This window comes from Haematobia irritans, chromosome 1 (genome assembly GCF_050003625.1).
Source record: "Haematobia irritans isolate KBUSLIRL chromosome 1, ASM5000362v1, whole genome shotgun sequence".
Taxonomy (NCBI): Eukaryota; Metazoa; Arthropoda; class Insecta; order Diptera; family Muscidae; genus Haematobia; species Haematobia irritans.
Window position 1 is genome coordinate 41,319,263 of NC_134397.1, and position 25,151 is coordinate 41,344,413.

The following is a 25,151-nucleotide window of genomic DNA, read 5'->3' on the forward strand; positions in this document are numbered from 1 at the left end:
AATTCGTTCACACTGAAGTTATTCGTTTGATGCTTTAATTAAGACTGACTCGTTAGCAGCATGTGAGCGCTTTTATATATGACGGTGTGGCAATACGAGAACATTCTGGTAGCACTACAATATTCTGGCAACGCCAGAACATTCTTAGACAATGCTAGAAGGATCTACGACCATTAAGTTGTTCATCTGGTGGCTGCCAAACACATACACACTCACATAGACATATGCTCGCATTACTACAACAACAACAATAATGACAATAGACAATGAGATGAAATGAGAATGCAAAATAACAAAGCAAAAGGGTTGCTATTCTATGAGATAGTAAGAACTAACATTTCGATAAGCAAACAAAAGAACATAAAAGAAATTCAGGAAAATACTAGAAAATGAATAGATGATTCCAACAAGTGATAGCGAAATTTTATCGTTACCATTTGAAATTTTAAATTAACGGAAACTAATTTAAATAAACTTATATCTATAATTATCAAATTCGTAACAATATGAATTAAACCGACGATGTGATGCACATTTTCATCCAGAAGTTGTTGATTTCAACAATTTTTTGTTTTTAACAATGGAAAATTTTAGACAAATAAGCAAACAGTTTATAAAACTAGGTAAGTGAAAATAAAAAATGAAATAAAACTTTAAGGAAGTCACTAAATTTATATATCTTTGCAGAAAACTAAAATTATGGATTCTACGTTCTTGAAAACATTAAAAAGCTGACCGATGAAAAAATGGTGGACAATTAACTGGAACTGCTTCAAATAGTTTATAATAATTGGTACGTCAATATGAAAAATTAAATCAACACTTTAGAGAAGTCACTAAATTTAAATCTCTTTGCAGAAAACTAAAATCTTTGGATGCTACATTCTTGCAAACATTAAGAAGCTGACCAATGAGAAATGAGTGGCTTATCGACAAGAAAAAGTTTCCAGAAACATTACAAGTGCAACCAATCACAATTGTTAAAAACAACAAATTGTTGAAATCAACAACTTCTGGATGAAAATGTGCATCACATCGTCAGTTTAATTCATATGCTATTATCAGTTTAAAATGGATATTTTGTGAATTCCTTCTGCTGGAAATCAATTCTAACACCCGGTCCAGTACGTTCCTAATTTCAAATTGCCCGCATGTTAATAAATTTTAATGCTGTTTTATGACACCAAAAGGAAGGAAATCAAATTATCAATGCAAAAGTGTTTACTAATAATGTTTAAGATATTTAAAGTTTTGTTGTTTGTTTGTTTTTTTTTTTTCTTTGTTCTTATTTGTTGATATGTTTAATAAGATTATTATTTATCAATTTGTATTGTAGTGTATTATTGTATGTTTCATTTTGATTAAAATGAATAAATTATACAAAATTCATAGAATTTTGGCTTTGACTTTCAATTCGAAGTGGGTATATCATTCAAACAAATTTAGGTTGAAAAGTATTTGCAACGATGTTAATTTGAATTTGACTAGCATCGAAAATAGTTTGACAAATTATTGAGTAGCGATGCATTTCAATTTGAGAATAACACTTGAGATATTATTGCTAATGTGTTGAATTTCACTGTTGAGGGTAATGCCTGTTTTTTGTTGAGAACGCGATTTTCTCAACAATTTTTCAACTTGAATATTACCCTAATCCTTTGAAAAAATGTTTGAAAAATTGTTGAAATTTAACATTTTTCAAACGTTTGCGTTTATTGGGCACATGGTTTTTTCGTTGCATTTTAGGGTAGCGTTTTGTCAAAGTTTTCTCATATTATCTTCAACACCTTTTCAAAGATTTCGTCAACATTTTGGCAAATTGGAAGCAATTCGCAAACAATTTGAAGATGTATTGAAGATGAGCTATTTCAAGTCAAGTTGAATTTATGTTGAAAATTACATTTACCCTCAAACTGAAAAGTTGTTGCATTTGAAAAACGCTCATCCTGTGTTTATTGGGTAATAACATAATTAAAAGTCGTTCCGACGTATTAAAGAGTTTCATTGACCATTGATTTGTGTTTTGTTAATTGATGTTATTTTCGAGCACGGGGTCCGAAAAAAATGCCAGGAAAAGTTGGTGTAAAAATCAAAGCTGGCCGTAATTTGCCTATTATGGACAAATCCTCGGATACCACTGATGCATACCTTGAAATCAAATTGGGAAATGTTACGCACAAAACCGACGTTTGTAGAAAAAGTTTGAATCCAATCTGGAATAGTGATTGGTAAGAATAAGAACTTATCTTTCTGAATTGTAATCTTAGAGAAGATAAACAAATCAGATATTCCACCCATAGTTGTCTTTTTATAAAGTGGTCGACATTATTTGCTTACGACTACATATTGTGCTCAGAAAAGATGTGTCCTTGGTTTGCTGCATGGTCAAGAATGGACAATAGAATCAGAAGATTTGTATATTCATACTTTATTTGTAGTTATATAAAGAGCTGATGCACACTAGTAATTGCTTTTGGATTTTCATAAGCATTTGCTTGCAGAAAATTGCATATAATTTTAATTTAATTTTTTTATTTTCATATGTAACTAAGACTTACAAAGGCCTTATACAGTTACTTAAAGTAGTAATTTTAAATACTACTCAAAACAATTCTCTTATTTCTAACATTAACCCTGTAGGAAATTGAGGTGACTTTAAGTTAATAAATTGTTAGTCATAACTGAGTCACAGGTGACTCAAATCCTAACTCATTTCCCATGTAAAATCCTATTCAGTTTTAACACGTGTTGTCATTGGAACGAGTCAGTCCTCACTCAAACCTGCATAAGCTTCAGCTAGCCAAAAGTTAGCTCATACTATGAGTTAGCTCTTAACTGATTAGTTAAGAGCTAACTCACTAGTACTATAAGTTAGCTCTTAACTGATTAGTTTATGGTGAGCTCTTTGTGGATAATAAAATATTTTGTTTTATTATTTTTGATTCCTTTTATTTTGATTCAGATTATTTTAAATTATTTTACAATAAATAAAATATAACATAAGTAAAAATTCGGATAATATTAGTTGAGTTCATCTTGTCTTGAGTTTGAGTGTTGTGTTAATTTTCTCGTTTAACTTAGAGGGAGTTGTACCTACTTTTGTAATGACGCACACTGAATGGAAGTGGCATTCGTCAGGGAAGTCCAAAAAGCTGAAGTGTATTTCCCAATATCTTCGTCCTCAAACAGCCATTTAACACTTTTATTCGAAGTTTCCATTTATTCCTTCACTGATAATGATGGGTTCTAGTGGAAATAAGGAAAGTTTAATTATTAAATTGCGTTTGAATTATGTATTTCTATGCTACTTACCGCTAACCGTGACAAAAAATTACAAAAGTTCTCTGAAAATACAAGCTAAATTGAAACAAATATAAAAAGCCAAATCCAAATTGACAGTTATAGAAGTCAATACATATTTTTTGTTTGTTTATTTGAATTGTTTCCATGACTTTATTTCACTTAAATATGCATCAGCTTAGAGTGAGTAAAAAGGTAACTCATTGCTGATCGAGAAAAAGTGAGTTTGGGAAAAATTCAACTGACTCAAGAATGCATAAATAATGAGTTAGCTTAAAGTCGCCTCAAATTAGTTAGTAAAAAGTTAGTTTGATTTTGAGTGAGTTCGAGACATTTCTACAGGGAATATACTAACAATAATACAACAACAGGATACTACTCTATTATAATGTATAATAAAATTAAAATTATAAATATTTGGACACATATTACAAAATATAACATAAAGTATAAAAAATATAAATAAACAAATAAAACAAAACATATAACCTATACAACAAAAAAGCATAATTACAAAAATATATACATTAAAGAAAAATAAATAAAATAAAATAAAATAAAATAAATAAATAAAACTAAAACTTATTTTAAACAAGTAAGGAAAGTCTAAAGTCGGGCGGGGCCGACTATATTATACCCTGCACCACTTTGTAGATCTAAATTTTCGATACCATATCACATCCGTCAAATGTGTTGGGTGCTATATATAAAGGTTTGTCCCAAATACATACATTTAAATATCACTCGATTTGGACAGAATTTGATAGACTTTTACAAAATCTATAGACTCAAAATTTAAGTTGGCTAATGCACTAGGGTGGAACACAATTTTAGTAAAAAAAATATGGGAAACATTTAAATCTGAAGCAATTTTAAGGAAACTTCGCAAAAGTTTATTTATGATTTATCGCTCGATATATATGTATTAGAAGTTTAGGAAAATTAGAGTCATTTTTACAACTTTTCGACTAAGCAGTGGCGATTTTACAAGGAAAATGTTGGTATTTTGACCATTTTTGTCGAAATCAGAAAAACATATATGTGGGAGCTATATATAAACCTGAACCGATTTCAACCAAAATTGCCACGCATAGCTACAATGCTAATTCTGCTCCCTGTGCAAAATTTCAACTAAATTGGAGTTAAAAAATTGCCTCTGTGGTCATATGAGTGTAAATCGGACGAAAGCTTTATATGGAAGATATATCCAAATCTGAACCGATTTCAACCAAATTTGGCATGCATTGTTACAATGCTAATTCTACTCCCTGTGCAAAATTTCAACTAAATCGGAGTTAAAAATTGGCCTCTGTGGTCATATGAGTGTAAATCGGGCGAAAGCTATATATGGTAGATATATCCAAATCTGAACCGATTTCAACCAAATTTGGCACGCATAGTTACAATACTAATTCTACTCCCTATGCAAAATTTAAACTAAATCGGAGCAAAAAATTGGCCTCTGTGGGCAAATGTGTGTAAATCCGGCGAAAGCTATATATGGGAGCTATATCTAAATCTGAACCGATTTGGCTAATATTTTGCAACTCATAAAATATTTCGAGGAAGATCGGTTGATATACACGCCAATTATTACCAGATCGGTGAAAAATATATATGGCAGCTATATCTAAATCTGAACCGATTTTTTCCAAAATCAATAGGGATCGTCTTTGAGCCGAAGCAGGACCCTATACCAAATTTTAGGACAATCGGACAAAACTGCGAGCTGTACTTTGCACACAAAAATACATCAACAGACAGACAGACAGACGGACATCGCTAAATCGACTCAGAATTTAATTCTAAGTCGATCCGTATACTAAAAGGTTGGTCTATGATTACTCCTTCTTGGCGTTACATACAAATGCACAAACTTATTATACCCTGTACCACAGTAGTGGTGAAGGGTATAAAAAATATATATAAATAACACCACTTTATGAAACGTACTTTCTTTCAAAAACTACTCTAAGAAATAAGTAAACAAACCGCGGGATCTTTTGTAAGGGCTATGGAAACTAACGATGTGAACGCACCTTAATTTATCAAAACCCTCATCTTTCTTGTCCAAAGTGATCGATTATAATATGTTAATATATGTCATTGTTATTTACTCTATAAACACAATAGGTTTCGATTCGAACTCGATGATGCTGAACTGCAAGATGAGATACTACAAATCCGTCTTATGGACTACGACACATACTCAGCCAATGATGCTATTGGTAAAGTCAATATAGGTTTAAATCCATTGTGCTTGGAAACATCTGGCCAAATTTCTGGTTGGATACCTGTTTTTGATACTATGCATGGAATTAGGGGAGAAGTCCATGTCATTGTTAAAGTAGATTTGTTTTCCGATGTCAATAAGTTTAGACAAAGTTCCTGTGGGATACCTTTTTTTCATTGTAAGTACGGTTATTAGTTCATATGTATTTTTATAGTAGGTATATTTTTCTTATTCAGCTCCCTGTATTCCAAATGGATATCGTGCTCAAATAATACACGGTTTTGTAGAGGAATTAGTGGTAAATGATGACCCTGAATATCAATGGATTGATAAAATACGTACACCAAGAGCTTCCAATGAAGCCCGACAATTAGTATTTCTTAAATTATCCGGCCAGGTAAGTAAGGAAAATGGGATATTCCAATATAATTATTTAGACAGAAAAATCGATCGGTACTCATAAATCAGAAATTAATACTAGCTTGATATCAGTAAGTTCTAAGCACAAAGTTGTACTGCGAAGAGTACTCTCGGCATTGGTTACTACTAACATTTTCTTTTTTCAATTAAAAGGTTCAGCGAAAAATGGGTCTAAAGGCCATAAATATGGGTGCCAATGCAGTTATCGCATATACTCAATGTTTTGATTTGGAAGGGGACGTGGGCGTAGTAGCCCGAGGAATAGGAACAGCTGTAACACTTATTAAAGATACTACTAACCAGCCTAATACTGCGGACAGCGCTCTTATTGAGGAGTGAGTATTGCCATTTTTCATTTTTATGTTAATTGAGGATTAAAATCAATTTATTATATCGGAGATGTTTCAATTCTTGTATAATAAAATGTTAACACTATGGGTTGAGCAAATATATTGATAGTATAGCATTTGCGATTAAGGCTCTGAAGCGGCGGATTGTACACGTATATTTCTATCTCGAAAGCTCAAGAGTTGATTGCTTTGAATTATAATTTGTTTTGTACTAAATCCTTTTAGACTGTAAAAAATATATTTATGAAATAAGCTAAATCCAACCCAAACAAATTCTAAATAATGTTTTTTCTTGTCAATTTGTCTTTTCGATCCTTGTATCATCGCCAAATTGTATTATACACTTTTCTTGCTTCAACGCGCTTCATTTAATCTACCTATGTGTTTTGTTGTAATAACTTGCTATTGTAACCTCATGTTAAACCCTTGTAGACGAACACGCAAGTACTTAGAATTTCTAAGTGGTGGGAATTTCAATACACGCCCACCTCAATCTTGCTCCACGCCATCTTTAAATAAATTAAATTTTGAAAATTATACGCTGAGCATTGATGATGTCACAGATTCGGAGTCCGAATTAGGTTCTAACATTATGCTAGATCTAATAAAGCAAGAGGAGGGTCGTGGTGACAGACCTTTGAAAAAGTTCACATACAAAATGCGTAATCTAACCAATTCATCACGAAATATTTTCAATGACAAGTGTACCACATTGATGCGGAAAATCGATGAGAATTCCTCTTCTAGTGGTTCACGCTCGTTAAGTGGTGCGGGTATATATTTCCCAGGAAAACATCAAAAAAACTATTCTGAATCTAATTCTATGTTGGATGTACGAAAGCCCAGAAATTATGATATTACTGAAGGGGAAAATAATGATAATATTTACCACAGAGGACTTCAACGAACTATGCATCCTATTGTGCGTTCGGTTAGTGATGATTCGGCCATGAAGAAATCATTAGGGTCAATCAAAAGTAATCAACATGAAAACAAAAATGCATTTACTATTGAATCAGAATCAGCCCTAATTGCTTTATGCTCTATAGAAGATAGAACTTGTAAAGCGAACAGTTTGTCCAAAATCGATAGCAATATGCCAAAAGGCGATAGTAACTATATTTTGAGTGAGCCATCGAATAATGAGGTATCTTTCAAATCTTTGTGTTGATTGTTGATTATGTGTCACCACGGTCAAATGTTCCATTTCAGATTAAATGTGAATACCATTTAACTCCTACTACCTCCATAAATGTTCAACGTATCGACGAAGCCTACCCCATACGTTTGTCAGTTTCACAAACGGATTTAGATAACATTCGCTATAATCCCATTACGCACTCACAATCTGCATGCAATGTAAATGCTTCATTAAATGAACTAACTGCTAGTGTTAAAAATAAATCCGATCGTCAATGTAATCGACCAGCTTCCATTACATTAGTTACTACTATGTTCTCAAATCCTCAACTAATGGTGTGTCCCTCAACACCCACCCCCTCCGAATCTTTTGAAATTGGACAAGAAAATGAGATGGGTAATCGTTTTCGTAGTGGGGTTAGAAATTTATATCCATCTGGATATGTAAGCAAACATACATGTTGTACAACTCCTATTTCTAATGCAAACCTAGATGTCATCCCTAATACAAATCGTTGTAGTACTAATAGTAATGCAAAAAATTCATTGCTTGTTGTCCCATTCATTGCTAATGCTGGATTCACAAACACCCAAAATCATCGTCAGCACAGATCTTTAAGCGAAATCACTGGTGCCAGTGGATTTTCGAATAATGGAAGTCCACACACTAAAGGGGGTCACATATCGCCGGGCACAGCTATGCAAGCTGAGGAAGATGCTTCCGTAAAATCAACTGCAGCTACATCTACAGCCACTGTAGGTCCCGCTTTATCAAAACATACTCCAAGTCCTACCCGAGCCGGTGTTACAACAGCTACTCCAGCCCAATCACAATCGGATAGTTTATCATCAGCTACCACCGCTACAACCATTATACCAAAAGAAGTGGGAGAAATGTGTAGACGTTCTTCCGATTCGGATTTAAGTGTAACACCCAAAGGTAGGTAGAAAAAAAAACAAAATATTTTCAATTACTTCTACTATACTATAGCCAAACAAGTCTCAAATATATGTATATACCTACCATAGTTTTAATGCCGGAAGAAAAATTATTTCTCCATGTAGGGTGTAGGATATATTGGCTGTACAATATTTTTTTTTTGTTTTGTTTCGTCCGTGTCTGGATTCTTATCTTAAGAACACAATGCACAGATACAATGTCAACTTTTAAAATCTCTACTCCACATAATTATTACCATTATTTTTGTTATTGTGTGTTCTAATATTTCGCCATGCTTTCCTCGTACATCGTTGATCTGATCTTCACGAAAGTTGTACAACGTAAAAGTAAGTAAAGTACATAGACATAGATTCAATGTGCTGATGTGACTCCGTATATTCCATATATTTTGCTGTTTTTCCAAATAAATTATAAATCTCTTACCACAACTATTTCATGTTATATTTTTGTGTACTTTTTGTGTCTATATCATGGGTCGACTTATTGCAAACTTGGCTCTCCTCAAGGGCTCATTGATCCAGGAAGTAAACCGTATTTGTGGTCTTTGTTCGTTTTTGTTGTTTTTTCGTTTTTTTAATAATATATCAAAATTCATACAAAAATCTATTTTACTAGGATTGCTTTTTATCTTTATCTAGAACGTTTTTTTACTAACCGAAGGGAATAATTTGTATTATACAGAAACAAATTATGGTAGATAATATCTAATATTCTGATCAGATATGTTATACTATAGATTTCAAGAGGTTGTGAATAAAAAAATCTGGTTAAAAAAGCCTAAAGACTGTAAACCCTTCGATTCATTGATGTAATAGAAATTCCAAATTATAAATAAATGCATTTAGGTCCCTTAATTGTTGCATTAATAAAAAATGTAAATAAATGCGAAAGATGGAGCGGCTCAGATCTTACGGAGAAATATAAATGAGAAAATTAAAAAATGAGAAATATTAAAAATGTAAACTAAGATTTAAACTCTTCAAAATTGATACAAATCTAGAATATTTAAAATTGTGTAGAGTCTCGTAGCATGCACAACGTACCACATGTGAAAACATTAATGTGTTCTGCCAGCACTAAAACCTCCTTGTCGTTCTATGACTGTAGTATATGACGCAAGCAAGTCGTACTGCACGCATCGGTTGAGAGTCAAATCTCATCTCGATCAATCTTAGCGCAACACGTATCCACGTGGTCGTGAGTCCACGACCTCAGTAATCTTCAGAAACCTTGTGTGGATCTGAACCATAAATGACCCAGTAAAAATATAGCCGATCCTGGCTAAATAAAGCACTAGTTCCAACGTTATGAAAAAGTGTGCCTAGATCACCGTGTGTCTAGATAGACCCGTTTGAACTGAATTAATGAATATTACCTAATTACATTCACGAACCTACTTAAGTTATAATGTCAAAGTCCGCCAGTCTATACTATGTTCTTATACATATATATCGTATGTATATGATATCCTATGGATATATGGAGCATAGGCCCCATCACAACATGCAACTTACCAGCCATTCTAATAATTTCTAAGGTCTGAACTGGTTTGATTTTAAAATGCTAACGACGGTTACAACTCACAGATATTGACCGGCTTTATATTTGCTTTCGGCAAACTGAATGGTGCGGGGTTTCTCAGCCAACCCGAGATTTACATACTTTAACAGAAAAATATTAACATATAATACACAACTCTGAGACGACATGCGCTGATTGGTGATGCGACCACGGTTTCCACAGTTGGTAGAATTCAACCAAAAATGGTACATTTTCCACTGTTTGGTAGATTGGTAGAATTCTTGATGTTTTGGTAGATTTTGCAAAATATTCCTCCTCAACTAAGAGATACTACCCATACATACATATTTTCTTTAGGAATAAAAATGTTGACAAAATTTTCTAAACAAATAAAATTTTGACAAAATTTTCTAAAAAAAAATCTAAAAAAATAAAATTTTGACAAAATAAAATATTGACAATATTTTCTAAACAAATAAAATTTTGACAAAATTTTCTAAAAAAAAATAAAATTTTGACAAGATTGCCTAAAGAAATAAAATTTTTACAAAATTTTCAAAAAAAAATAAAATTTTGACAAGATTTTCTAAAGAAATATAATTTTGACAAAATTTTCTAAAGAAATAAAATGTTGACAAAATTTTGTCATAATTTTATTTATTAGAAATTCAATTTTGACAAAAATTTCTAAAAGAAATACAATTTTTACAAAATTTTCTAAAGAAATAGAATTTTGACAAAATTTCTTAAAGAAGTAAAATTTTGACAAACTTTTCTAAAGAAATAAATTTTTGACAAACTTTTTTAAAGAAATAAAACTTTAACAAAATTTCCTAAAGAACCTAAGTTACACTTGTAGTTTAGTCAATGCATTGTTTTAAGCTGGAATCAAAACAACAATAATGATTGAAGAATAAACCAACAATAACAAACAAAACGAAATAAAATTATGGCAACATTTTCTAAAGAAATACAATTTTGACAAAATTTTCTAAAGAAATAAAATTTTGAAAAAATCTAACGAAATAAAAAATTCTAAAGAAATAACATTTTGAAAAAAATCATCTAAAGAAATAAAAATTTCTAAAGAAATAACATTTTAACAAAATTTTCTATAAATTCAATATATTTAAAAGCTTTAATTTTCGTGTTAGGTCCTACTTTCAAAGACCATTGAGAGTAAGTTCTCCCTTTTCGTAGAATTTGTAACTGAAATAACTAAAATAGAATAATAATTTCTTTCGAAGAAAAAACATTTTTTCATACTAACTACAAAAATTTTGATAAAAAACTTCAAAAAAGTATTTTTTTAAATTTGGTAAAATTTTCTTAACATTTTGGTAAATTATTTTTGGCACGAGTGGCAACCAAGGATGCGACTTACTTAGTTAATCCGGTACAAGATACGCGGGAATCAATTTGAATATTTCACCAGTTGTTTCGCAGTTGGGATCGTGAATCATGAGTTTTTTTAAAGAAATAACGGAACTACAAAAATTCTAATACAAATTTGAAATGAAAATGAAGATATAGTTTATGGTGTTATTCTCTCAATTTTTTCCTACAACCTATTCCATTCCAACACTTTAATAACATCTCCAAAAGTTAGAACTTTTTTAATATCTCACAAAAACGCAAACGTTAGAAATTTGAAGTTTATGATTTTTAAAACTTTTATAAATGCTTGTGAGTATTCATTCCCGCATGGATGAAACTTTTTGATTTTTGTCTGCTTACCTATGTATATCCTCCAAATGAAGAAGAATAAATGTGTGGAATCTCGTATGCTTGATCTATTTTTATATATATTCTCTTTGTTGTACAGACATTAGACCGGACATTAGATACAATAGCAGCCTATGTTTTGTATGCTAAGATGGAATGAAACTCATTCACAGTTTTGCTCTTTTGTTTAGGAAATTCATTTTGTGTGACAAGTGACCGTTTAATGGCAGCTACGGCAATGATGAGGATGGGACAAACAACAGTAGTTGGTAAAAATGCAACATCTGATGGTTTGGATATGTTAGAATACCCTTTCTTAACTATGACCAAATATCCGGCTGGATTAATTCTTCATATTGGAGCTACAGTAGCGGCGAGATCAGTGAAATTATTGGAACGAGTACCAAATCCAGACGAACCAGAAATCCGAGATTCATGGTGGACAGAATTACGTATGGAAATACGATCACATGCACGTTCAATGGGCTGCAATGTGGTTCTAGGCTATTCAGAATCAACAACCATATCGTACGTATTATTGAAAGAAAACAAAAAATATCAAAAATTAAATCATAATTTCCTAATTAATAAATAGTTGAATAAATTGTTTTTCAGAGACGACGTTTGCGTCCTTTCCGCAACTGGCACGGCCGCCATTATTAATATGGGCTATAACCGCTCGGTATCTCAAAGTGATATTTTTAATATTGCAAAGAATACGGCTGGAAATGTGATGTCGGTCTCACTTGAGGAGAAAACTGCCGGTAATAATGAATCATCCTTCAAGGATGCTGGCGGTGTGTCAAATGGTTCGGTGGGGAAAAAATATGGACTTTCCTCTCTTATGATAATGCCTAAAACATCATGTACAATATGTCACGTTCCCTATAATGCAAATTCCATACCTTTCAGTGTGAAAATGCGTAAATGTGCAATATGTGGAAAAGGTCGAGTTCCGGATGTATTATTAGCTACGCTTGAAGTACCTGATTGTGTTCAAGTCACAGGTTAGTTGTAATAGTTTTCCGTATCTATTGATTTATATCTGTCGTTTCGAATCCAACTCATAGGTCGTGGTTGTTTTCTACAAGCCCAAGTTGTAAGAGCAAAAAAAGATTTACGCTCCGAATTGAATGCTAAAGAAATTTCAGATGGTTTGCCTTTTTTGGAATACGAACTTCATCGTGTACTGATAAATAAACTAAAAGCAAAGGGTATGAATGCAATATTTGGTCTAAGGGTCCAAGTTTCGATTGGTGAACGTATGTTGGCATTGGTGGCTACGGGTACGGCTTTATTCATTACAGCCTTACCAGTGCCCCAAGTTCCTAAAATAGTTGCTGGCAATTCATGGACCGACAAACAGAAATTAAACGAATTGCAAAAAAAATTACAAGAAACGTTCGAAAGATATCAAGATATATATCAGTTAAGACCGCTGGATCATGATATGTTAGACAAAAGTTCCGATACAGATGATTCCGATGAAGAGGGGGCCGAAATAGATTTGAATTGTGGCAATAAAGATACCTGTGTTCTAGAAGTTGACGATATAGAAGATTTAGAAATTATTTCATTATTAATGGAACAACAACCACCGGAAGGTTTTCATGTTGTGAGTACAGAAAAGGTACCGGGAATGATGGACATGGATGCAGTGAAGAATTTACAAATGTTTACCCAAGTATGGAGAGCAAAAGCAGATGGTGGCCAAAGTGTTAGTGGATTCCCAAAACATTTTCAAAGGTACGTAGGGTAAAAACTTTAACAACAAACTGTTTTCATTTGGCAAATAATTTAATATTTACTTTTGAATATAGACTGTTGCAGACAATATTTTTCAAGTTGCGTACAATGATTCCGTGTGCCATTTGTGATTTAAAATTTAAGCTTGACTTTCCAGAAAGTGTAAGTATTAATTTCGATTCTTTATTATGATAAGGGTAAACTACCCAGCAAAAAAAATAGAAGTTGTTCTAAAGGCACAACTTAAAAAGCTCTACCACAAATGTCCTCCAAAAGATGTTCTTTTTTTTACTACACATGAAGGTCTTTTGATTCAATTTGTTCGCTTTTTCTCATATTTTTAATTGCTAATTTTAACTTTTTTTGTTTCAAACAGGATAAAAACATAGTAATAATTAATAAAATGATAAAAATTATTTAAATTTAGTTGAAAAAATGCAAAATCCATTCCAGAAGAATTGCGAAAATATTTGAGGTCAAACGTTTCAGACAAGCGTTAGAATGCATTAAAAAATATAGAAATTATTTATTTTGCAAAAAATCACAACATTTTTGAATCCACATCCTAAAGACTGAATTTGGATTACACCTTAAGGAGCGATGCAAATTCAGTGCAACCGCTGTTGAAATGGTGGACATCTGTCCTATGACAAGCCCACGTTAAATTCAACGCTTCTGCGGCAATTTTGCACTACTTCCGGATCCAAAAAGAACATCTTCACTGCTTTCTTGGCGACGTTTTTTTCCTGGGTAGTGAAAAAGCCCTGTGTAGAAAATCGTGGGTGTTTTTAAAGTTTAAATTGAATTGTTCCTGACATTTTTCAATTTGAAATGAATTTTGAGAACCTTCTATTTAAAAACTGGAGTTAAATAATTTCTTATTTAAACTTCGATCAATTAATTGTTTAATTAGCGTTGTTTTATTAGTACTATAATTTCTTTGATTGTAGAAATTTTTATTAAAAATTAATTGAATCAATTATTTTAGTGATGAAAAACAATTTCTCTCCAAAAACTCCATATCCTATACAATTTGAAAATAATTGATAAAAAAGGAAAGCAAGGGGTTGTAGTCTGTCTCCTCTCCACTGAAACTTTTAAGTAAATCGGGTACAGTAGGTTAGTTTAGAACAATAGGCCTTAGTCACCATTTATCACACAATTTTTATATTTACACTCATACACACAAAAAAAATTTTTCTGATTCAATCACCAAATTAATTGATCCAATTAATTTTTTAATTGAAATGTCTTCAATCACGAAAATGATAGTATCAATCACAGTTTTAATTGGGCATAGAAAAAATTCTTGATTAAAAAATTAATTGATTTTTTCAGCAAATTTCAATTAATTTTTTAATTGATTCAATTAAAAATTTAATTGATGTTGATTGCAAAACTCAATTAATTTATCAATTAAAAAAGGTAAATATTTTTAATTACTTTCTGAATTGGCTTAGAGTTTTTATTTGGATTAACAAATGATTGTTTGAAATACACTTTTAATTAAAAATTTAAAAAAAAATCAGCACTTTTTTAACTGAATTAGTCTTCCGAATTTGATTAAAAAGTTAATTGTATCAATTATTTTTTTAATTAAAAATTTTAAAATTTTCCATCATTGACTTAATTAACTTAATGTTTCTATCATGATTAAAAAGTTAATTGTATCAATTAATTTATTAATTGAAAAAATTTTCAACTTCAATTAACTTTTTAATTGGAAATATTTTGGTGATATTTTTTTCTGTGTAGAAAAAAGTCTGCTAAAAACAGCAGTCGATGTATATCTGATGTTATATTTTTGTACTACAGGGTCTAACGAGCAACAAATTATAAAATTTTAATATTGCTATTTAACTACAGGATCAAATACAAATTTTGGTTACTGGCATGGCCTTAGGTCTGGGAGATCCTAGTAAATCTAAATATAAACGTAAAACGGTCGTTAACGGACAAGTTGATAATACCTCCGACACACATCATCAAACAAGTGACGCACACAGGAAGCTAACATGCGATGAAGACTATATTTTCCCCCTGGATGAAGATCAAATGGTGGAAACACCAACACCAGCTACCAATATGCCATTATTTGGTGCTCAACTCTTTAAAAATCGCAAATCTTCACCAATACAAATGTCTACAACTCCCGGCGTGATAAGGCAGAGATATGTAAGTGCATATAAAAAGACGTAATATTATCGATTTAATCGATTTTTTTGTATATCTGACATTGCAGAATCGTATATGCGAACGTAGCGGAGTTGATATAACACCCATGAGCTTTATTCCCGGTGGAAAAATTGAAAAATATTTGGGAAATTTAAATTTCTTTTTCATTCGTGAAAGTACTTCCATTAGGGAAAATGGAGGTATAAGTGGATTTGTCCATGGATTTATAACAGAGGTAAGGGGAGAACTACAATTTGTATACGTTATGTCAAGAATCACTTTATACGTTGAAACTATGTTGAATCCATTATTTGTTTTCAAAAAAAAATGGTTATCTTTTACATATTATTACATAAATTAGCTAAAATGTATATAAAAAAGTTTTGTAAAAAAGTCACATAAAGGATATCAAAATGTATGAAAATTCTCAGCACTAAAAAATTTAAATAAATAGTTATGTATAAAGTCATTCTTGGCATACTGTGCGTTCAAAATTTAAGAGCATATACCAATTTTTATCTTAAGTTGTTGGCTGTTGTTCGAGCACACATAGCTTCCTTGGGTGGCAATGCAATGGTATCTTATTACATTAATGAGTTAATCCTATATGATAATCAACACAAGAACCAGGTATGGATTTATTTTTATTAGATATCCCATGTAAACCATATATTTTCATTCGCTTACATTTTTCAGGGCCAATGTTTGATTAGCATTGGAGGGGATGCAGTATACGTATCATACAATAACGATGTCAGTAACGCATGTCAATCATCACAATATGACCGAAAATGGTTATAATAGAAAACTAAAAAGTTTGCAATATTTCCTTAGATAAATTATTCTATTCTCTCTATAAAATTAACAATTTTCCTACCTACGTCTCTCTATTTTCCGTTATATTGTTTTATTTTGTTCTTTTTCACCTATTTATATTATTGTATTATTGAAAAACAAATCAGTTTGTTAATATTTTCTTAGATATTACGACTTTGAATTTGGTCTATAAAGGCTATATACTTATTAATCTGTGACTATACATGGAATGTACTAGAATTTTTTAATCAAAACCCAGAAATGTTTTATTTTTCAAAATACAATATTAAATTGAAACTGTAAAAATACTTTTGGCCAGTGTTGAATTTTTTATCGCTTAATATGAGTTAAATAAGATTTTTCGAAATGGCTACAGTAAGAAATTAAAGATATCGGACTTGTAGTTAACCAAAACAAGGATTGATGTATGAGTGCGTATATATAACGAATGTGATCTTCAAAAAATATCAAATAGCAAATGTTTCTAAAAAATAAACATTTGTAACGATGCAAAATACTCAAACTATTTTATGTAATGAACTGGCAACACTGTTATCAAACGTCATGATGATGTCATGTTACCCGTGAATGAAACAATAAGAAGAAGAAAGCAAGTGAGTAATGTTTTTGATGTTTTTTTGAGCTTGAAAATACAACGAAATAATAGGATTTAGTTCCTTCCGATAGATTTAATTCTCTAAAGTAAATAGAAAAATCAAAGTCGATATGGATTGGCTTTTTGGAAAGAAAATCTCTCCTGATGAGATGCTAAGAAAGAATCAACGAGCCCTTAACAAGGCTATGAGGGATTTGGATCGGGAGCGTATGAAAATGGAACAACAGGAAAAGAAGATTATAGCCGACATTAAGAAAATGGCCAAGGAGGGTCAAATGGATGCGGTAAAAATAATGGCCAAAGATTTGGTGCGCACACGACGTTATGTGAAAAAGTTCATGTTGATGAAGGCAAACATACAAGCAGTATCACTAAAGATACAAACATTAAAATCTCAAAATACAATGGCAGAAGCTATGAAGGGTAAAACAAACAAATACAATCACTATTTCTGTGGCTTGGTGCTAAAAGGGTCAATATTTTGCTGTTTTGAGTTAATCATTGCATTAGATTTCTTTTTTTTTCTCTTTCATAATTATAAAACATTCAATCTTAAATTTTACCCAGAAGGGGTTAAATAAGCGTAAAGCTGGCCAATGTCATTATGAACTCATCTATAAAACTTAATGCTAAAAGGGCCAATGTCTACTTTGACACTTTTATAAACGTCAACTGTGGACATTTAACCTTACCATCTACCAAACGATGGGAAGAAAATCATCTATATGCTACGTATGGAATGACACAGTGCCTGCTGTAGTTAAAAATAGTTTTTGTTAAAACATTCAAGTTCAATTATCTCAAAACTGAATATTTTGACATTGGCCCTTTTAGCACCAAGCCACAGATTTAATAGAAGTAATATTTACTTTATTTCTTACAAGAACAGGTGTTACGAAAGCCATGCAGAATATGAATAGACAAATGAATTTACCACAGATACAAAAAATTTTGCACGATTTCGAAAAGCAGTCTGAAATTATGGACATGAAAGAAGAAATGATTAATGATGCCATGGATGATGCAATGGAAGATGAGGGCGATGAAGAGGAAACTGATGCTGTTGTATCTCAAGTATTAGATGAGCTGGGCTTACAATTGGGAGAACAACTTGGCGATTTGCCTACTGCTTCTGGTTCATTGTCGATTGCTGGTGGCAGTAAAACAACTCCAACAGCTATAGCTGCTGGTGCCGCTGGAGGGACAAATAGCTCAGGTGGGAATGGTGGTGCCACAGGCGGCAGTGGTCCATCATCTCCAATGTCCGATGCTGATGCAGATTTGCAAGCTCGTCTGGACAAGCTAAGACGAGACTAAGTTACTTTATCGTTACAAGAAATAATTTATGTATACTTTTTTTTTTTTGAGAATTTTATCTATGTTTTGATATTGATCACCAGGTTATAACCAATACATAATGCTTATTATAGGCAACTACACCGAATTCTAAGAGTTTTAATTATCACCAAAAATTTCTTTAAACGGCATACCGACTAATGCAATTATTTTCTATGCAGATCTCCCCTTCCCTATTAAAAGAAAACAACAAAAATTTAAATTACAATAGTTTACGCTTAGCTTAGTTTATTACTTTATCAACTTGACAATTTCATTTAAAAGATCTTCACGACCGTAAATTTATAAATAGCTTAAAGGATGCAGGATTTAAGTTATAGCAAATCAGCAATTTAATATTAAAGGTCATAATCATGCAGAAAGAAAAATTTACTTTATACCTATAATTTTAACTAGAATACCCTAAAATCCGCTTTGGCCAAACACCTCCTCGACCTTAGAGAATACTTCATCCGCACTAGGACTGGCATCGATTTGTTTTACCTTTCCAAGCTCCTCGAAATGCTTGATTATCGGCAATGAGTCATTGTTGTAAGTTTGAATACGTTTTTTCAGGCTCTCCATGTTATCATCTGAACGTCCGGAACCGCTTTGTCCGCGGCTTAGGCAACGATTGACACATACCTCTTCAGAGCAATTAAAAAACAAAACAAATTGGAAATCAACTTTGTCCGACATTTGCCTGTTCCATCCTTCTAAATTGTCTTGATTACGTGGAAACCCATCAATAAGGAACTTGTTTTTACCCGACTTTTTCATTGCTGCTTCCAGCAAAGAACACGTCACCTCCACCGGCACAATCTTTCCATTACGTATATAATCCTCTATTAGCGCACCAACTTCAGATCCCTCTCGTGCCCTTTCCTCTCTGAGTAAATCTCCAGCCGACAGATGCACGAATTGGAATCGCTCTACAATTTTGGAACATTGTGTACCTTTACCAGCTCCTGGACCACCCAACACGAAAACTATTTTTGGTTTTTCTTCAGACATTCTTAATTTAGTTAACGACGGTGTAATTTTGTTCAACTTTTTTGTACAAGTGTGGGTGGAATGTTTACTTTGGACTGCGAAAAGGTTACACGACCTTGCAAGAACTTTGAACATTAAGCGAAAAACACGAGGGTGCAATGATTATATACTTTTTTATGTATTCATTAGAGGTGGCCTATTATATGCCAAATTTAATTGGTTAAGTCCGTGCTTCTTCTTCTGGCCACTGAAGAACGAAGTCAAATGAATTTCATCTCCGGCGTTTGCACTGAAAAGTCGTACAGTGTTGCCAGTCTCCATTTCTTTCATTCTTTGTTGTCAATGTTAAGGTAGCTGCCTAAATTCAGCAGATTTAATTTATTTTATCAGAATTCTCCCGTACTATGCTTGAAATCTACTTTTTTGAAATCTCGGTTTTGTATGTCAAAATTCGAAAAAGAGCCTAATGTGAATGTAGTATTAATTTGGTAAACATAGCCTTTATAACTTTTATTTTCAGTTCCGGCATCCGCACAAAAAAATTTACAACAGTAGGGTTATTGATGGCCGAGTCAGGATATGTCTAAAAATGTGCAACACAAGTATCTACTGTTTAATGCTATTGATACTAGAATTGATTCGTGCAATAATGTAGCTACTGGTTAAATTAATATAAATCGGAGCTGTCATTCGGAATCGATTTTTATAAATCCCGGGATTTCAAAATATTTAAGCCCGAGATTTCCCGGGATTTTTTCTTGAGATCCCGAAATTTTCGGGATTCTTTAAATATTTTGAGTAATAACAATCTATAGCATCAAAAAATTGTAGTACATTAATCAAATGTTATTAACAAAAATAGTAACAAAAGGAGATAAGTGTAAAACTGAAAAAGCAATTTCAATTATTATTTTATTATTATTTTTCGGGATCCCGAAAAATCCTGGGATTCAAAATAAAAAAATTCCGGTAATACCGTCCCGTAATCCCGAATGACAGCCCTAATAAAGATAAATAAATTGAACAGCGCACAAACTGTAGTCATGCCATCAATAATTTCCTTGATTTTTCCCATATCATATTTCTTAGTCTGGCATCCACGCGAGTCGGCAACTAAACTAAACCAAAAAACGTGAATGGAAAACAACTGGACAACATAAAAAAACAGAGAAACATTTAAAAACAATAGGAATAAAATGAGTTTCTTAAAACCAAAAGATGTTATAGATGAAGGCGATACAGTAATTTTGTATATAAGTGTTAACTCAATGCATGTAATTGAAGCTACTCCCACAATTGTAAATAAAAAAGGAGAAACAATAGAGCACATATTTCAAACTTCCTTTGGGGCACTTAAAGTGCGGAATATCATTGGGGTAAGGTATGGAAATCGAGTTGAATTATCTAAAGGATACGCCTATGTTCTTCTTCCGAATCCAGAGCTGTGGACGCAGACGCTGCCTCATCGAACACAAATAATCTATACACCTGATATAAGTATGATTCTGCACCAACTTGAGGTGAGACCGGGTTCCGTTGTAGTCGAGTCAGGTACTGGATCCGGATCATTGTCGCATTACTTTCTTAGAGCCGTCAAACCACATGGTCACCTACATACATTCGATTTCCATGAAGCGAGGGCAAATCAAGCTCGTGATGAGTTCCAACATCATGGACTAGGTGATTTTGTTTCAGTGTATCATAGAGATGTATGTGAAAATGGATTTGGCGAAGACCTAAATGGAAAGGCTGACGCAGTATTTTTAGATTTGCCAGCTCCTCAATTAGCTGTGCCACATGCTTATAAGGCTCTCAAAGCAAGCGGTGAGCAACAAAAATAAAACTATTGTAATAACAGAATTTTCTAAATATATTGATTTTAGGTGGTCGTTTCTGTTCTTTTTCACCATGTATTGAACAGTCCCAACGCTGTTGCGTAGCCTTACAAGATCTTGGCTTTACAGAAATTCAATCCTTTGAAGTTCTGCAACAAGAAGACATTGTAAAAACCAAAACTTTCCCTGTTATGAATTTGGAATTCCTCAAAACAAAGGTAAATTATCTCTTAAACGTCATTGCTCAAGGTCTAAACATATTATAATCTCTGATATTTAATTAGAAAACGGACAAGACAGAAGAAGACAATAACGAGAAGGATCTAAACACATTGTTAAAGCAACCTAAGGAGACTATAAAGGTTTTGACTTCATCTGCCCCTCCTACTCAACCAGGCCATACGGGATTTTTAACATTTGCTACTTTACAACCGGCATTTGCGAGATAATTATTATATTAGTTCATTTGATTTTATTCGATCTTTTTTTTTGTATCAAATAGGGAAGAATTTTGCGAACTTGAAAAATACTCTATTTGATTATTTTTTATATGCACAACAAATAAAAACGTCTTAAAAGGAAGCTGATATTTCAATTAATTTAGTATGAAATATAACAGTAAGCACCAGCATCAAGATCGTAAAACTGATGTTGCTTACACCCAAACTACATAACTATTTGTTACATTCAAAGCCGAAGCATTTGTTACATTCAGCTAGGAATATAAAAGTCCACATCTCGATAAATCGTTTTTATCGTTCCATGAAGAGTAAACTAACTTTTTCCTTTCCAAAAGAAAAAAAATAGTACATATCGGTCCGTAATTAAATATTGCCCCCGTATAAACCGATCCACAGTGGTTAATATAGAGTGTGATTTTTATATCCATCTATCTCTATATGAACTCTTAAGAAGTTTTAAAGTGGACTACAAATGACAACAAAATAAATTGGCCAAAGAATAGCCGATTATTTTGGAGTATATAAAACTTTTATATTGAGCAAGATAGGGGATAATCATAACGATCCCCTTAGAAATGCGATTTGAAAAACAAAGTCTCATCTTACCAACCGGCTATTTTTATGACTCAGGACAGGGTTATGTAAGGCAAAGACAATAAACTCTAGGAAATTGGCTACTGAGGAGATCAAACCATTTACCGTGTTAGTTTCATACTCGAACCAAACGCGTATACGACAATTATTGACATAGCATTAAAATGGAAATAAAAAGAAATTAAGTGCACGAAATAAATTTCCTTAAACGGGAAAATTTAATTTTTTTGTTGTTGCCTAAAATTTAACATTGCTTCATTAAGAAAATTACGATTTTCATTTAAAAAATAAAAACGAAAAAAAAAAATAACAAAATAAAAAAATTACAAACATGTATGGAACTAACATGGTAAATGCAACATTTGGTATGAGCCAAGCCAATATCCTATTTTCCTAAAGTTTATTGTCTTTGATGTAAGGACTAACACACAACAATCCATAGCTATAAACTTACAAATGTCACCGTTTACGAATTTCTATTTTATATTATAAAGTGAAATTCATCCAGCGATATCATAAAGGCCGTTATAACGAAAATCAAAATATAACTTTTTTATAGAAAAGTGCCACATCGCACGTGTTATCAGATACATATTGGTATGGCATCATCTCCCATCAGCTGTCAGTTGTATAAGTCTAAATAAATAAAAAAAATACAAAACAATGGCTGTTCTGAAAGGATTTCGATACATTTTATTTGTTGGAGCACTGGTGGGAGGAATTGGAGCGACTCTTTACCCCATTGTAATTAAACCCATAATGGGTGTGGATGATTATAAGCACATAAGAAAACAAGTAGCTGGTTCAACAAAGCATTGAATACCTGTTGGCGGCGTATATTGCCTCTGGAGGCAACATGCTATCAGAAGTTAACTTGGAAAGCTTAGCTGTTGGGTTTGTGCCCTCTCATATTCCCGTGCTTATTGTATATTTTATTGAACAGTTTTTAGTTAAATAAATGTTATTGTATTATTATGAAATTAGAACATAGCACTTATTTCATGTCCTTTCGGAATTAATGTGGTGAAGTGGTCCGTTTACTGCCTAAACTAAGCCCTGCATATGCTGTTCGCGAGTACTATATAAATTATCCAAAGTGAAAAACATCTACTTTACCGGTCGCTTCTCTGTAGTAAGTTTTAAAGGTAGTAAACTTGCAGGAGAATGGTCCAATATACCAATCGATCATTTATTGTCGGCAAAATAATTAATTGATTTCGTGTTAACCTGTAAAAACGAAATGATTGAGCAATATCGAGTGGTGACTGAGTGACGATAATACGATTGAAACATAGTAGATCCTGATCTTAAAAGGAACATTGTAGGAATTCCTGAGCAAATGGCGAAACATGATCCCTCATCCTGAGGCCGTAAACATATCTAATATTCCTATTAAAAACTAAATGCAGCTTGCTCAGAATGCCTAGACCTGTGCCACAATAAACCTCCAAGCAATACAAAATGTGAGACATCAATAAAGCATGCGAAATCCGTACTTTGACGGGTGTAGGTAAATAACAATCAAGGTTGTATAAACAGCGCAAGGTGCTGCAAATTTTTGAAGAAATCTTTGATATGTGTTCCTCAAACTTTAAATCACAGTCAAGGTAGACTCCTAAGCTCTTATACTCTCAACAAATTGTACAAGAACACCAGTAAAGCGAATATCAAGTTGATAAGGAATGGATCCGAAATTGAGAGCTCTGGTCTTATCCGAGTTAAAGCGGAGGCGATTGACGGATGCCCACTGGGCCACACGAGACAAGGTGTTGTTAATATTAGCCACATAAGAGCTCAAGTCAACTCTGTCTCCGGTGAAGAGTAAATTAATGTCATCCGCGAAAAGATAAATCCTACAAACAATGGAGTACGCGTCTATCAGCCAGTGCTTTTATTCCCAATGGAGGCAGCGTGTCTGGAAAAATATTTGAAAAACTATCACGTTATTCCATTTGGAAAGTCAAAAATTGTTCACCAATATACCTTTCACAATTTTAAGCGAAATAACTATTGCCTATATTCATAATCACCCTTATTCCTAAAGTCGCCCTCGCCGTCGCTTTTCGTCAGTCGCCACTAATTGGTATTCCGTTCGTCGATATATTCTGCTATCGAAGAAAATCGGTATTCCTGGTGTCGCTTTTTGTCGCCAACATCGTCGCTTTTTGTCGCCTTTAAATTTACCAGCGACGAGTTTAGTGTTTAATTTTTGAAGAAGTTTTTTAGACTTTATTAATCGAATAATTGAAAAATAAATGTAAAAATGGAAATTGGTAAGAGGTAAAGTGACTAATCTTCAACAATTACAAAACAATGGCGAAAAAATCAGTACATATAGCAGTTATGGTCATCACATTCAAATCATAGAAAAGAACCCTGTACAATTAAAGTAAACGTGTTGATTTTCAATTCCATTTATTTTAGCACCAAAATTAGGTAACAATTGTGTCGAACTTTGAATTATCCTTGGACACATAATGTCAACGTCGTTCCAATTGTATATGCCGGATGTTGTTATTGTCGTAATGTAGATATCTAAATCATTTTCCGAGTCAAATTTATCATTTATTTTGATTTTCCAAGTCAACATTGGATTACACACAGCATTAAACGCAAATAATTAAAATACAGTTTTGCACATCAGCTGATTGTTTTCTTTCACGATGATCCTTGTGCCATTGATCTCAGCGTCGTCGCCATTTTTGTAGTTTTGGAAGCTTTAACTGTCCTAGAATACATATCCACATTTTTCCGGTTCAAATTAAATATTTTTTCTTGATTTTCCGACTTAGAATTTCGTCAGAATAAAAATATTTTAAACCGAAAAAAATAAAATTCTTTTTTTGCACATCAGCTGATTGTTTTCTAGTGATATCGGCCTTTTATTACCGAGACGACTTAAAAGCGACAGACGACAAAAAGCGACGGCG

General features: G+C 32.6%; 4 protein-coding genes and 2 long non-coding RNA genes across 7 annotated transcripts; 3 read left to right on the forward strand and 3 right to left on the reverse strand.

Moving 5' to 3' along the window:
- Positions 1 to 1,979: 1,979 nt before the first annotated feature.
- Positions 1,980 to 16,695, forward strand: LOC142220705 (C2 domain-containing protein 5). Of its 2 annotated transcripts, XM_075289979.1 has the most exons (14): positions 1,980 to 2,228; positions 5,434 to 5,711; positions 5,770 to 5,930; positions 6,107 to 6,288; positions 6,736 to 7,450; positions 8,050 to 8,383; positions 11,842 to 12,178; positions 12,266 to 12,657; positions 12,721 to 13,396; positions 13,471 to 13,558; positions 15,263 to 15,571; positions 15,639 to 15,806; positions 16,097 to 16,201; positions 16,268 to 16,695. In XM_075289979.1, the coding sequence occupies exons 1-14, from the start codon at positions 2,065 to 2,067 to the stop codon at positions 16,370 to 16,372; spliced, it is 4,014 nt and encodes a 1,337-aa protein (XP_075146094.1). In that variant the 5' UTR covers positions 1,980 to 2,064; the 3' UTR covers positions 16,373 to 16,695. The 2 variants fall into 2 exon arrangements, with proteins under 2 accessions (XP_075146094.1, XP_075146095.1); XM_075289980.1 differs by lacking the exon at positions 6,736 to 7,450 and having other exon boundaries at positions 1,981 to 2,228; positions 8,055 to 8,383.
- On the reverse strand, positions 2,923 to 3,557 carry LOC142220713 (uncharacterized). Its single transcript, XR_012717910.1, has 2 exons — positions 3,313 to 3,557; positions 2,923 to 3,246 (listed from the first exon to the last, which is right to left on the reverse strand). It is a non-coding gene; the product is annotated as an uncharacterized LOC142220713 (long non-coding RNA).
- A 312-nt stretch (positions 16,696 to 17,007) lies between the features above and the next one.
- On the forward strand, positions 17,008 to 18,447 carry Vps2 (vacuolar protein sorting 2). Its single transcript, XM_075289986.1, has 2 exons — positions 17,008 to 17,426; positions 17,893 to 18,447. Exons 1-2 carry the CDS (start codon positions 17,114 to 17,116, stop codon positions 18,318 to 18,320), a joined length of 741 nt encoding a protein of 246 aa, XP_075146101.1. The 5' UTR covers positions 17,008 to 17,113; the 3' UTR covers positions 18,321 to 18,447.
- A 108-nt stretch (positions 18,448 to 18,555) lies between these two features.
- On the reverse strand, positions 18,556 to 19,620 carry Cmpk (cytidine/uridine monophosphate kinase Dak1). The gene has a single exon (XM_075289987.1). It carries the CDS (start codon positions 19,464 to 19,466, stop codon positions 18,762 to 18,764), a length of 705 nt encoding a protein of 234 aa, XP_075146102.1. The 5' UTR covers positions 19,467 to 19,620; the 3' UTR covers positions 18,556 to 18,761.
- An 801-nt stretch (positions 19,621 to 20,421) lies between these two features.
- Positions 20,422 to 21,748, forward strand: Trmt61 (tRNA methyltransferase 61). The gene is made up of 3 exons (XM_075289985.1): positions 20,422 to 21,155; positions 21,215 to 21,384; positions 21,451 to 21,748. Exons 1-3 carry the CDS (start codon positions 20,528 to 20,530, stop codon positions 21,613 to 21,615), a joined length of 963 nt encoding a protein of 320 aa, XP_075146100.1. The 5' UTR covers positions 20,422 to 20,527; the 3' UTR covers positions 21,616 to 21,748.
- Positions 21,749 to 22,891: 1,143 nt separating this feature from the next.
- Positions 22,892 to 25,106, reverse strand: LOC142220712 (uncharacterized). The gene is made up of 2 exons (XR_012717909.1): positions 24,205 to 25,106; positions 22,892 to 24,136 (listed from the first exon to the last, which is right to left on the reverse strand). It is a non-coding gene; the product is annotated as an uncharacterized LOC142220712 (long non-coding RNA).
- Positions 25,107 to 25,151: the final 45 nt, after the last annotated feature.